General features: G+C 34.6%; 2 protein-coding genes across 3 annotated transcripts; one reads left to right on the top strand and one right to left on the bottom strand.

Moving 5' to 3' along the window:
- The first annotated feature begins 3,738 nt into the window (after positions 1 to 3,738).
- LOC125779169 (uncharacterized) lies at positions 3,739 to 5,415 on the top strand. Its single transcript, XM_049459809.1, has 2 exons — positions 3,739 to 4,670; positions 4,733 to 5,415. The coding sequence occupies exons 1-2, from the start codon at positions 4,524 to 4,526 to the stop codon at positions 5,315 to 5,317; spliced, it is 732 nt and encodes a 243-aa protein (XP_049315766.1). The 5' UTR covers positions 3,739 to 4,523; the 3' UTR covers positions 5,318 to 5,415.
- Positions 5,416 to 5,469: 54 nt separating this feature from the next.
- Positions 5,470 to 7,308, bottom strand: LOC125779171 (putative nuclease HARBI1). Of its 2 annotated transcripts, XM_049459812.1 has the most exons (4): positions 6,408 to 7,308; positions 6,250 to 6,353; positions 6,033 to 6,180; positions 5,470 to 5,978 (listed from the first exon to the last, which is right to left on the bottom strand). In XM_049459812.1, the coding sequence occupies exons 1-4, from the start codon at positions 6,502 to 6,504 to the stop codon at positions 5,605 to 5,607; spliced, it is 723 nt and encodes a 240-aa protein (XP_049315769.1). In that variant the 5' UTR covers positions 6,505 to 7,308; the 3' UTR covers positions 5,470 to 5,604. The 2 variants fall into 2 exon arrangements, with proteins under 2 accessions (XP_049315769.1, XP_049315770.1); XM_049459813.1 differs by having other exon boundaries at positions 5,470 to 6,180; positions 6,408 to 6,728.
- Positions 7,309 to 13,993: the final 6,685 nt, after the last annotated feature.

Here is a 13,993-nt window from a genome sequence, read left to right as displayed (position 1 = left end):
AATGAAAAGTTTGTTGCAACCATAACTTTTTCATTCGTTTACGCAATGGAGAGTGCCGACATTGCGAAAGGGAAATACGAATGCGTTAAACGCATTTACCAATGTGCTTATTGCATTACAGAGTTTCATTTTCGCGATAATTAATTTTTACCAGAGGTAAAAATGAGTCAAAAGAATATGGGGATGTTCGAGTCTCAATCACTTCGGCAGTATAGCATAAGCATATATAGCGTCATATTCGACGCAAAAATGTTGCAATATACATAAGTATTAGCTGAGTATCTGCAGAAAAACAACACTGTCGCAATATTGCTACAGTTATTTGCTTGTTCGAACATCTCCTATATTTTGAGCTGCCCCGAAATGTGTACTCTTTGTTTATACTCTTAAGACTAACTTATTACATATTTCTTACTTCTATTTGTACTAAATAGTACTTGTATGTTTACTTATTACTAGTTGATAGTTTGTTTAAATACAGATTATATTATTTGTTTAGGATTGTTTACATACTCGTATATACATATTATTTGCTAAAAACATTTGATTTGTTTTAAGATAAGGTTGTTGTGGTATTCAAACTCAAGGTTGTTTTGAAGCTTGTTACTGATATAAGGAATACGTTCCTTAACTCGATAGAGTCCATTTTCTTTTGCACAACGCCTTACAGAGTAACCCCCTGAAGGCATTATTTTATCATCATTGCACATAAAGATCGACCTCATAAAAACTTTGTAAAAGCTATGCCTAGAGATACCAGTAGTTGTATGTATGTATCTGAAAGAGAGATTCTCCAAACTTAGCGAGGGAAAAATTAAAGAGGGAACATTTGCAGGTTCACATATATGGGAACATACATAAACAAGGATTCGCCTTGAAATATTTAAGAACGTTGTCCAAACTTTTCTAGTAAACCATAGATCGGAAAATTACAAAGACTGCATAAATGAACTAATAATGTCATACGTACGTATGATGGACTCTCATTTCGATTTCTTTCCGACAAATTTGGGTGCTGTTATTGATGCGTAAAGCGAGAGATTTCAGTGGGATATTTCCTCATGATGATGCGGCTTTTTTTTATAGATAGATTGACTGAAGGGAAAAGTTTATGTGTAGAATAACATCCATTAAATAGTGGAGAAATACTGTTATTTTTGAGATTTCTGATGAGAGGTCGTAAATATTTAAATTTTTCCGCTTACATTGCAAACGCAGGCTGAGCCCTACGAGATTTATCAAAATAATGTACAAAGCAGCGTTTGAAAAGCTACGCTATTACTTGAAAGCGATATGAGAGCAGACCTAATTAAAACTTTCATGTGCTACGGCTTTCGTCTGTGTTTGTTGTTTTTTTCTGGTTTTACTTTTTTCTGTCTTTATCAAATGACACAAAAACGTAATAATAATATTTTATTCAGAAACAAAAATATTTTGTTTGTTTTGTCTATTAATTATCATTTGTTCCTTAATGGTAAGTATTCAGATACTTTTTACTACGACACATACTAATAATATGGAAATTTGTTGCGAAATTATAAAGTCATGTCTAGAAGACGTCGTCGGTCGAACATAGGTCGAAAGGAATGTGTTGCTTACAAGGAAAAAGCCAAATTAGAAAAAATTATCCCTTTACCTGAACCACTTAACTCTCTTCTTACGGGTTATCATCAGAAGTGCAAACAATTCATGCGCAACATACGCCGTTATAATAACGCTGTTTAAAGTTTAAATTCTTGAGCAAAGCTTTTAATACGACTGTCTACCTCCTCTCTAGGTTGAAAACAAGGCAAATACCGATATTGACATGTCTTTCTTACAAGCTATAATTCAATAACGAATATGGAAGAGTGGGGAGAATAGAAAATAGTGATGGGAGTGTTGCTATATAAAAATTCAAACTTTATTTCCAACACTCCTCTCACACATCTCTTTTGAAAACATAACATGCTTTAACTTTTGTAAGTTCTTAGTTAACATAAGTACCTGACATCATATTACAAGTTGGAATATAATTTAAATATATTTCATTATTGCTAAACATCTTACGAATGTGATGATACTCCTTGCATGATGGGTTGGATTTCTTATCAGGCTTTGTGAACTTAGATTGCCATTGTTTAACATCATTGGTCCACTCTGCTCGAAAACTATTTATTTAAGAAGCTTTTTAGTATTGTATATTACGCCTCTTTCGCTGCCGCAGATAGCGCAATATATTCGGCCTCTTTACTGCTTAAGCCTACAATGCTCTGCTTCTTCGTATCTCAAGAGAATACGCCACCAGCTGTAACAAAAGCATAGTCTTAACACGATTTTCAGTCACTAGGGTTACTTCTCCCCTCTGCATCTGCAAAACCCTCAATAGCTTTGCCGATTATGCGTTAGTCTAATTTATAATTTGCTGTCTTCTTCAAATATCGTAACACATGTCTTACTCCTGCTTCGTGCTCAACATGCGGATCTGTATTCCGCTATGATAATTTACTCACCGAATGCAGGATATCTGGTCTCGTAGAAACCGCTAATACATCAGCGCACCTATGATAGATAAATATTGCTGCTACACTGCACCTTAAATCCAGTATCTAATGGAGTTGCGACCTCTCTGCAATCATCCATGTTGTAATCTTTAAGTAGCTTTAAAATATAATGTTTCTGCAATAATATTACACTACCAGTTTCGTCGTTACGCTCAATTTCCATACCCAGGAAATGTGTAAACTTTCCACCATCTATTACATCCCATTTGCTTCCTACTTAGGCTTTTATCTGGAGTTCTGGCTTACTGGAACTCGCGATGATCAGATCATCTACATACACGGCTATCAAGTTCATCACACTTTTCGAACTCCTGGTATAAATGCACGGCTCACTGGGATATTGTTTAAATCCCAATTCTTGAAGAACAGTGTCTAATTTAGCGTTCCACTCACGACCGCTTTGTTTTAGACCATACAAAGATTTCTTCAATTTCAACACACGATTTGGATACTTTCTATCCATGAAACACTCTGGACTTCGTCATGTAAATCGCTGTTCAGATACGCTTATACCACGTCCATTTTGTGTAGATGTCTACTATGCTCTACTGCCAATGCGATTATCATACGTATGTTGGCATATCTGATTACAGGAGAAAACGTCTCTGAATGGTTTATGCCATACTGTTGACTGCAACCTTTAGCTCCTAAACGTGTCTTACATTGTTTAACCACGCCGTGTTTATCACGCTTAACCGCGAACACCCACTTGCAACCGATTACTATTTGACCTTTGGTAAATCTGCAAGCGTCCACGCTTTCCATTCGCTACTCTACTACACTATTTGGCGCTTCGGAGGAGCTTCTACTTATAACATGTAACTCGTTGTACGGCTTCTTTGGTCGTTCTCTCATTCTTGTACGTATAAACTTTGGTCTACCTCGACCAACCACGACATTATCTTGTATGCTGTTGCTGCCATGATTATCTTCTCTAGATTCTGCTTCAGTCAACGCTATCTTCTGCTACTTCGCCATCTTCGATGTTACTCTGCAACTGCTTTGCTACTGTGGGCAACATTACGCCCTCCAGTTCACCATCGCCGAAATCTATTAGTTTTAGAACTGACTCTTGACTACTTTTAGTCTTCTCAACGAATATGACGTCTCGACTGATGATTACTTTTCGGCTTACTTGATCGAACAGACGATAACCTTTACTTGTGTCTGAGTATCCGATCATTATGTATTCTTTACCTTTACATGAAAATCTTTTGTCTGCTTTTTATCGAGGGTCACTGCCGTCGATCCGAATATTTTAAAATGTACACATTACACTCTCTTTCGGTACCTTACCGATATGTAACCCTGACACACTTTGGTTACTTGACATGTCCTTTGCGCAACCGAAATTTACGTGTCCATACCGATTATGCGTCTTACATGCACTATCATAATATTTTTCTTATTTTCCACTGTACTAAAACACTTGTTTTTGTCGTATGCATACTCAAATAGTCCGTTATTGTTGAATGCTTTCAATAGAACACAATTTTTGTTGTTTTAAATTTTCACGTAATCAAGCTTAAATGTAACTGTATGCCCACTCTCGATTGCTTTACTCACTGACACAAAATTCATTTGCAAATTTGGTACATACAACACATTCTTTAACATAATTGTTGTACCGCCGACGACGACGTCGCCGCGGCCAACTGCTTCTATATATATGCCACCCGCTAAACCAGGGGTCGAATCGTTACATCCGTGAACGTATCACTCGTCACGTAAAAGTCTGTATTTCGTATTATGACATACGTGATCGTAACTCTTCTATCGTAATCTGGCATGATGACACACGTGAACGAGTATATAAACGTATCCGTTCGTTCGAACCGTCACTCGAACGCAAACTACCGATCGTAACAGACGAATTATTTAAAAATGTGAGTATTTGGTAAATTTTAAATTTAAAATTTTTAATAATAAATCTATTTTAGGGCAAATTATAATAAGCTAAATCCTAAACAAAAAGATGTGATGGCGGAATTCATGTCAAGCCATCCAAAAAAAAACCTTCCAAACTCTGCGCAAGGAAGAATTGCATCCAACAAATTATGGGAAGAACTGGCGAAGCAGCTTAATGCCGTGGGGCCACCAGTTAAAGATGCTAAGTTGTGGAGGAAGGTATGTATATAATTTATATGCAATATATTTTGATAAAATATTAATTTTTATGGTTTTTTTAGGTTTTTGCTGATCAAAAATATCAAGCAAAAAAAAAACTTTCCTTCAATAAGGCATCAAAGCAGCGAACTGGTGGAGGGCCCTATAATGAAAAGTTGATCACTGCGACGGACGAACTGCTAATTGAAGCAGCTGGACTCAAAGCTTGCGTAGAAGGCATAACAAATGTTTCTGCATTTGGAAATAACCCAACTACGCAAGCTTCGACGTTTATCGTTAACTGTGATAGCAGTGATGAGGAGGCAAGCCCTTTCCCCAGCTCCTTACGAGGCCCAACAACTTCCACACAGTCGCTACTCGCTACAACAATAGCAACAGAAAAAACTCCACGCACACCGAGGAGAAAAAGTAGGAGTGACGAGAAGTTGGAGTTACTTCAACAAAACATGAAGTCGCTATCGGCTTTTCAAAAAGGCATAGACCAAAAGCTTGATAGGTTAGTAGCAGCACAAGAAAAAATGCTGGCACTACAGGAAAAGGTGGTTGTCATTAAGTTGGAAAAGCACCGCATTCAACAATCAACAAGGGAAATAGACCACGAGATAAAAAAATTGGAGCTCGAAACCTTACGAAGGAATTTATTATAAAACTTGGTACATTGATGTAAATATTTTTAGTTTTAAGCATTTAATGAATTTTTAGTTTTAAGTATTTAATGAATTTTTAGTTTTAAGCATTTAATGAATTTTTTAATTTAATAGAGCTTTATTTTTTTTTTTGAATTTTATTTATTTAATATTTAAGAAATGTGATAAAACCAACAAACGTGATGAAACGACTAATAAAAATAATGAGTTTATATGAACAAAATTTTTGTATTTCAGTTTAGAAGGGAAAAAAATTTACAAGAATAAATACATAGACATTTTCATCTTCAATTTATTAAAGAGTGCATTATTTGATCCCTTATTGTTTGGCCGATTGCGGTGAGGCGGTTCGCTACCCCAGTGTCGATATCCGTTGTTTGATCAGATTCGCAATTCTGAGGATCATAATTTATTTTAAATTTTATGCAGATGTTGTGTAATGCTGCACAAACGTTAGCAAATATTGCCACTTTTGTCGGATGGTACCTTCCTCTGTTGCCATATCCTAAAATTCTCCAGCGTCCTTTTAAAATTCCGATAGTTCGTTCGACGATACATCTTGCCTTGGAATGTATTTCATTGAACATAGCTTCATTTGCACCCTCCGAAGCGTTTCTGTAAGGAGTTATGCACCATGGTTCCAATGGGTAGCCAGAATCCCCTGTTAAAATATAAATAAAATAAATGTGGTAAAAAGAACAAAATGAAAATATACCTAAAAGCCGTGAATTTTCATTCCTGTTGTGCTGAAATCGTTCTTCCAAAACTCTTCGCTGGTCCGAGTGTTTCCAAACAAATGAATCGTGGGCTGCACCACCGTATTGACAGTTAATAGCCAAAATTTTGTAAGTGTGATCACATATCTGACAATACAAAATTTAACAAATATGCATAAATGTATATTCAAGAAATATATTATAAAAGCAACTTACTATCATAGCGTTGATACTATGGTAGCCTTTTCTATTGAAGTACATGTGCTCGTTCACTGTGGGTTTTTGTAAGCCGATGTGGGTCCCATCAACGCACCCTATAACTAAAAATTATTTATAATTAGTAATATTACTATTTTAGTAAAGTGTATATTCACCTCCTGGAATTTTATATTGCTGCACAAACCACTCTTTACACGTAAGGGAATCCTCTGGTGTAAACCGTATAAACTGAGGGCACAGCTTCGTTTCCATTTCTTTAAGTACATGGGATGTCAGCTTCGAAACAGTGCTTTGACAAATCCGGATTAAATAGTCACTGCCTACACTGTGCTGGTATACACCGCTAGCCAAATGTGAGAGCGTGGTTGCTAATTGTAGCACTGGAGGCACTGCTCTGACGTCAGATTGCGTTAAACATATATTATTTAGGACATATTCAAAAGCCTCTTTAGTTAGACGAAATCGTTTTAAAAATCTGCAAGGAAAACTTCATTAATGAGGTTTCATGATTTAATTTTTATATACCTACGCTGTGTTCGGCAGTGCCAAAGGATTGCTCCGATCTCTTAGTTGCCTCCGCACTATTTTTTCATCACTATCACTCTCACTAGAGCTCAAATATAAAAAAACAAAGTCGGATCCATCTTGATATTCAACCGTTTGATGTTTAAACTAACAAATTTATTAAATATTTTGCGACAGTTTTGACAGTTCCACATCTATTGCGACCTAAAAATACGATCCATAGCAATGTGGAATTTAAAAACTATTGTGAATTGAAAACACATTACGATCCGTTCGCTTTCGTATGTCATAATGCCAATCGCCACATACGATTGACGTATCACGTAATTTTCATTCGTACGTTTGCCGATCCGTACACGGATGTAACGATTCGACCCCAGATCGTCTCACTAATACTGGTATAGTTTTGAAACAAACTGCGGTCGCAACAAAGATGCGAAGACTTATAGCCGATAAAGATTTTTGCATTTATCATAAAGCACGAACGCTCACAATTATTTTCGTCTTGCTTATACCCATTATTTTTGGGCTGTCTACACGCCGCCGCAAAATGTCCGTTTTTTCCACAATTGCACATATAGCACTTAAACTTTTTTCTGTTCTTACAGTTCTTGTTATTGGTACTGTTTTTGTACAGTTTGTAACGTTTCTTTTGTTCTGGAAATTTCCACGCGAGTTTGACTTAGCATGCAAGTTAACACCAAACAAATTTGCGTTTCTCACCAAAAATATTTACATTTCTTAATAATTATTACGAAACGTATAAGCATATTTTTGCTATACTTTCGCTGACTATCATTTCCTGTTTACGTCCCAAATTTTGTTTAGCCCATTTCCGATCGTTGCACGCGAGTTACATCCCATGCTAACCCAAGAACAACAGCAAGCACAGATGGTGTGGAGATAGATTGGTAAATAAGAAGATACATTTATTTAAGAAAACCAGAAGATATGTAAAATTAAGATATGAGAAGAAACACGGATCCTAAATAAATATTAAATGCAAATGCAGCCACATGATAGTAATAAAGGATAGGCAGCACTGTGGAATTTTCCCACAGATAAGAATTTTTGTAAATTAGAAGATAAGCATTTTTGTAAAACTATAAAAGCAAGAAAATCTTTGAAATAAAGACACACATTTTTCTGACACTCTAAAGAGCCGGTCGTATAAAATTGTTTTCATAATTGGCGCAGTCGGTAAACGTCTGACATAATCTTAAGATTGGTCAAAAGGGTCGCTCGGATTTTCCGAAGAAAATCCACACATAAAAAAAAAGAAAAAAAAAACAAAATCAATTTTAAAAATAAAAATAAGGCGTTTCCGAGGCCTTCAAACAGTTTAAAAAAAAAAAAACACAGAGAAGAAAAACATCACCATGGCAACTGTTAACAGCTCCGAGCTCCTGAAGGAAGCTTCGAGAATAAGGCCATTCAACGGAAGTGATGGTTACGACCTATCCTCATTTATAAGAGAAGTAGATGCCATACTCCGCCTCTTTAACGATAACCCATGGTTAAAGGAATTCGTTATTCAACGCTACGTACTAACGAAAATAAATGGAGATGCCCTGAAGGTAGTCCGACCTTTAGGAAGCACGCCGATGTGGGACGAAGTAAAGGAGGAACTCATCCGGAACTTCGGGGTAAAGGAGAGCTACAGGAGTCTGTACCACCAGGCCATCAACGTTAAGCACTACAATGTAAGTGAATATTTTGTAAAATTAAGGGATATTTTAGATAAAACTAATATTAAGTATGAATTTGATAGTGAAAAACCCATAGCCTTTTCACCGGAAGCCAACGATGCATTTTTCCTAAAAACCTTCTTAAACGGAATTAGTCCTCATTTGTCCTCCATAATTTTGAGTAGGGATATTAGAAAACTAAGGGAAGCTTTTTATTGCTTAGAGGATACTGGATTAATCCAGCAAAATAAAAATAAATATAGTAACTATGGGCAGCGTTATTACCCCTCACAAAATAATTACGATTCAAACAATAGGGTACATGCTAGTAATCCTCAGCCTTCTTTTCCAACGCAACAACGTTTTTGGGGAAATAATAGTAGAATGAGTAATAATAATATTAACCCGCAACAAGCATCACGAAATAGCTATTCACAACAGAGTAGGAATAGCAATAGAAGTCAAAGGCCTGTGCCCATGGAAGTAGACCATATGGATTACAATCAGGGCGAAAATTTTCGGTCACCAGCCCGGGGGAGGAGCTACCAATAGTAGAACTAACTATAGGTAGAAATAGATTGAAGTGTTTAATCGACACCGGTTCAACAACTTCAGTTTTAAATAGTAAAGTAGATTTAGGATTTAGGAAAAATAAATTAGAAAATCCCACTAGATTAAAAACAATGAGTGGTGAATTTTTCATTACTGAAGAAGTGAAAACTCCCTTGCCTACGGAATTCAATATTGAAAACATCGTGCATTGGCATTTAACACCATTCTTTAATAGAAAATTCGACTGCTTAATAGGGCAGAATATTTTGAGACCATTAAACGCAATAATTAATTTTGAAAAAAATTACATTTATATTAATGGCAATAAAATTCAATTTTTAAATCCATGCCCGTTTGTTAAGGAAGAAATTCATTCAATTGAACCAATTGAGAAAGACTTTTCAGTTCTAGAAAGGCCCGATATGAATACTCTAGAAAGGAAAATGTTAAAGGAAATACTACGGAAAAATAATGACCGTTACAACAACTGAAAAGCCTGTATATTCAAAAATTTATAAATACCCTCAAATACTCGAAGAGGAGATAACCAAACAAATTAAAGAAATGCTGGACCAGGGAATAATTAAAGAAAGCTGCTCCCCATACAATTCACCACTTTGGATTGTCCCAAAGAAAATGGATAATTCTGGTAAAAAGAAATGGAGAATAGTAATAGATTACAGGGCTCGAAATGAAATAACTATATCTGATAAATTCCCAATTCCAAATACAGATAGCATATCTGGAAAATTAGGTCAAGCAACATATTTTACGACAATTGATCTAGCCAAAGGTTTCCATCAAATTCTTATAAAAGAATGTGATAGGAAAAAAACTGCATTTTCTACACCGTTAGGTCATTATGAATTCATAAGAATGCCATTTGGTCTAAAGAACGGCCCAGCAACTTTCCAAAGATTAATGAACTCTGTCTTAATAGAATACATTAATAAAATATGCGTTGTTTATTTAGATGACATTCTCATATTTAGTTCCTCTCTTCAAGAACACAAGGAAAGTATAGAAAAAGTTTTTAAAAAATTAAGAGAACACTGTTTAAAAATTCAAATCGATATATGCAATTTTTTTGCTAAGACTACTGAATATCTTGGTCACATTCTAACTACAGAAGGATGTAAACCGAATCCTAATAAAATAGAAGCAATTCAAAAATTAAAGCTTCCTGAAACAGTGAAGCAAATTAAATCTTTCTTAGAAGTAACAGGATATTATAGGAAATTCATTAAAGATTACGCTAAAATTGCTATTGGCATGACAAAATTTCTTAAAAAGGGAGTTCGTATTAATATTAAAGATCAACAATTTATAGCCGCTTTTTATACACTAAAAAGACTTTTGGTTAACGATCCAATATTAAAATATCCCAATTTCGAAAAGAAATTTAAAGTTGCAACCGATGCTAGCAATTTTGCAATTGGTGCCGTATTAATGCAAGATGGCCATCCCATTTGCTATGCTAGCAGGACACTTAATGAACACGAGAAGAGATATAGCACAACAGAAAAGGAACTCTTAGCCATCGTTTGGGCAGTTAATTATTTTAGACCCTACATTTATGGTAGGCAATTCGATCTTTTAACAGATCATTTACCACTTAAGTGGTTACAAACAAAATATAAAGGAAAAGACATAAATCCTCGATTAAAAAGGTGGCTTCTGAAACTTGGAGAATACGATATATGTACATATTAAATATATAAAAGGCAAAGAAAATACATTGGCCGACTTTCTTAGCAGATTAGATGTAGATTCTGGAGAAATCTGCCTCATAAATCAAACTTCTGAAGAAGATGATAACATGAGTACAGCAGCTACAATTCACTCTCAAGTAGGAGAGTTAAATGACCATATCCCTACACTTGAATCTGTCATCAATCGTTTTCAGACTCAAATTATTTTATGTGAATATAAAGTAAGAGACACTGAAAAAATAGGTAAAAATCTTAAGATTTACATAAGCCAAGATGACATTAATAGCGAATACATGGTAGACATCTTAAGGACACATGTTAAAACTAAAAAAGCGGGAATTTTTTCAGAAATAGCTGACTCCGAATACAACAAAGTTCAACTAAAATTAATCGAAATATTTGGCAGTAGCATCAAATTCTTTAAATGTTTATTTCATGCCAAAGACTTGACAGATGAAACAGAGGCATATCGGTACATTTCAAAGTACCACAAATATGAAACTGGGCATGCAGGCATAAATGAAAATTATAATGGTTTAAAACACCTTATATATATTAAAAAACTAAATGAGTTAATACAAAAATATATAAACAATTGCGATATATGTAATAAAGTAAAGTATGACAGAAATCCGTTGAAACCTAAGTTTCACATAACACAAACTCCTACTGAAATTAATGATATTGTTCATGTTGATACTTTTAACGGGTGATTTTTTTGAGGTTAGGATTTTCATGCATTAGTATTTGACAGATCACGTGGGATTTCAGACATGGTGTCAAAGAGAAAGATGCTCAGTATGCTTTGACATTTCATCATGAATAGACTTACTAACGAGCAACGCTTGCAAATCATTGAATTTTATTACCAAAATCAGTGTTCGGTTCGAAATGTGTTTCGCGCGCGTGTTTTGTTCAGCGATGAGGCTCATTTCTGGTTGAATGGCTACGTAAATAAGCAAAATTGCCGCATTTGGGGTGAAGAGCAACCAGAAGCCGTTCAAGAACTGCCCATGCATCCCGAAGAATGCACTGTTTGGTGTGGTTTGTACGCTGGTGGAATCATTGGACCGTATTTTTTCAAAGATGCTGTTGGACGCAACGTTACGGTGAATGGCGATCGCTATCGTTCGATGCTAACAAATTTTTTGTTGCCAAAAATGGAAGAACTGAACTTGGTTGACATGTGGTTTCAACAAGATGGCGCTACATGCCACACAGCTCGCGATTCTATGGCCATTTTGAGGGAAAACTTCGGACAACAATTCATCTCAAGAAATGGACCCGTAAGTTGGCCACCAAGATCATGCGATTTAACGCCTTTAGACTATTTTTTGTGGGGCTACGTCAAGTCTAAAGTCTACAGAAATAACCCAGCAACTATTCCAGCTTTGGAAGACAACATTTCCGAAGAAATTCGGGCTATTCTGGCCGAAATGCTCGAAAAAGTTGCCCAAAATTGGACTTTCCGAATGGACCACCTAAGACGCAGCCGCGGTCAACATTTAAATGAAATTATCTTCAAAAAGTAAATGTCATGAACCAATCTAACGTTTCAAATAAAGAACCGATGAGATTTTGCAAATTTTATGCGTTTTTTTTTTTAAAAAAGTTATCAAGCTCTTAAATAATCACCCTATACATTCCTAAAGCAAACTTTCATGACAACTACAGATAAATTCTCAAAATTTGCAATGGCATTGCCTTTGGAAAACAGAAATAATTTGACTCTTGTTGAAAAACTTAGATAATATGTTTCTATTAAAGGAAAGCCGAGAAAAATTATAGCTGATAATGAATTTAATAACGTTAATGTTAAGGATTTTTTTAGCATAGAAAATATAGAGGTTCATTTTACCAAGCCAAATAGTCATACAGGGAATTCGGATATAGAACGTTTTCATAATACAATTAGCGAAAAACTTAGAGTTGCTGAATTAGAATATAGGACTCTCTCAGTTCAAGAAAAAATGTTTAGATGTATTGAATTTTATAACAAATCGATTCATTCGGTAACTAAGGAAAAACCAATTTACATAGCAAATGAGAAAGTAAATAAAGAAATAATATTCAAAAAATTAAAATAAACAAAAGAAAACAATATTAAAAAACTTAATGAAAAAAGAGAAAATGTTGTAATAAATAAAGAAGAAGCATTTGTTAAGAATTATGTGGCAGTACGTCATAAGAACGCACCACGATATAGGAAGCTTAAACTAGATAATGTACATACAACCAATATTAAAAGAGAAAATAAATTTGCAGATCAACTGGACACTAATATTTTTGATACTAATGACAATGGCTCCAACAGCAACGTCCATTTTAACCATCCAACCGATTCATGAAAACATCGGATATGTGGAAATTAGTACATCCAAAATGGAAATTGTAGTTTCATCAGAATTTATAATACACGCCATAGACCCTTATGAAATTTTATATTTAATTAACAACATGACTTTTAATACAAATCTCTCGAGGCCATTACATCGCGATTTACTTAGGAATGAACTCTTAATCCTTAAAACAAAAGTCAAAACCTTAATACCTAAATCTAGTGGGAATAGGCATAAAAGAGGATTATTTAATTTGGTTGGGACAATGAATAAATATTTATTTGGAACAATGGATGACATAGATAGAAAGGATATTGAGGATCACTTAAAGTTTATTGATCAAAATATGCACAATTCTATTACAACCTTAAACCAACAAGTTAAAATAAATAAATATTTTGAAAAAACATTTAAATATTTAAAAACAACAATAGAACAAGACAGGGAAAAAATACTAGATTATGAAAGAGGAAATGATAAAATTCTAAAGGATGCTGCATTAAACAACATGTTTAACGAGCAAATCTTAAGAATACATGTCCTTAAAGAAAAAATTGATCATATTCAAGATAGCATTGCAGCCGCCAAACATGGATTATTACATCCAGGAATTTTGACAAGTGAAGAAGTTGATATATACGAAATAGACCTATTTAAGTTGCAACATTTAAAAATGCGTGCAATTCAGTATGCAGAAAAACTGCTCCTTTTAATAGTAAAGGTACCACGAAATTTTAGCACAGTTCAATTAAAAGGTATTCAGCCCATTTCGAATGAACAAATGAGAGAAATTACTTTCGTTTCAGAAACAGTTTTTAATTACAATAATAAAACTTATACATATGAAAAAGACAAAACACTTAGTTAATGAATTAAAAACTTCAAAACATTGTATTTTTACAAAAACATGTCTATTAATTAAGAA

This window comes from Bactrocera dorsalis, chromosome 6 (genome assembly GCF_023373825.1).
Source record: "Bactrocera dorsalis isolate Fly_Bdor chromosome 6, ASM2337382v1, whole genome shotgun sequence".
Lineage (NCBI taxonomy): Eukaryota > Metazoa > Arthropoda > Insecta > Diptera > Tephritidae > Bactrocera > Bactrocera dorsalis.
The sequence above is the reverse complement of the archived record's forward strand: the minus strand, read 5'-3'. Positions and strand labels throughout refer to the sequence as shown.

What these genes read in the sequence shown, in the direction of transcription:
- LOC125779171 (XM_049459813.1), bottom strand. Translation starts at nt 6,504, where the DNA reads ATGGAAACGAAGCTGTGCCCTCAGTTTATACGGTTTACACCAGAGGAT. An exon ending in GCAATATAAAATTCCAGGAG is followed by an intron (nt 6,354 to 6,407) that starts GTGAATATACAC and finishes AATAATTTTTAG; the next exon opens with TTATAGGGTGCGTTGATGGG. An exon ending in ATAGTATCAACGCTATGATA is followed by an intron (nt 6,181 to 6,249) that starts GTAAGTTGCTTT and finishes TTGTATTGTCAG; the next exon opens with ATATGTGATCACACTTACAA.
- LOC125779169 (XM_049459809.1), top strand. Translation starts at nt 4,524, where the DNA reads ATGGCGGAATTCATGTCAAGCCATCCAAAAAAAAACCTTCCAAACTCT. An exon ending in ATGCTAAGTTGTGGAGGAAG is followed by an intron (nt 4,671 to 4,732) that starts GTATGTATATAA and finishes TGGTTTTTTTAG; the next exon opens with GTTTTTGCTGATCAAAAATA.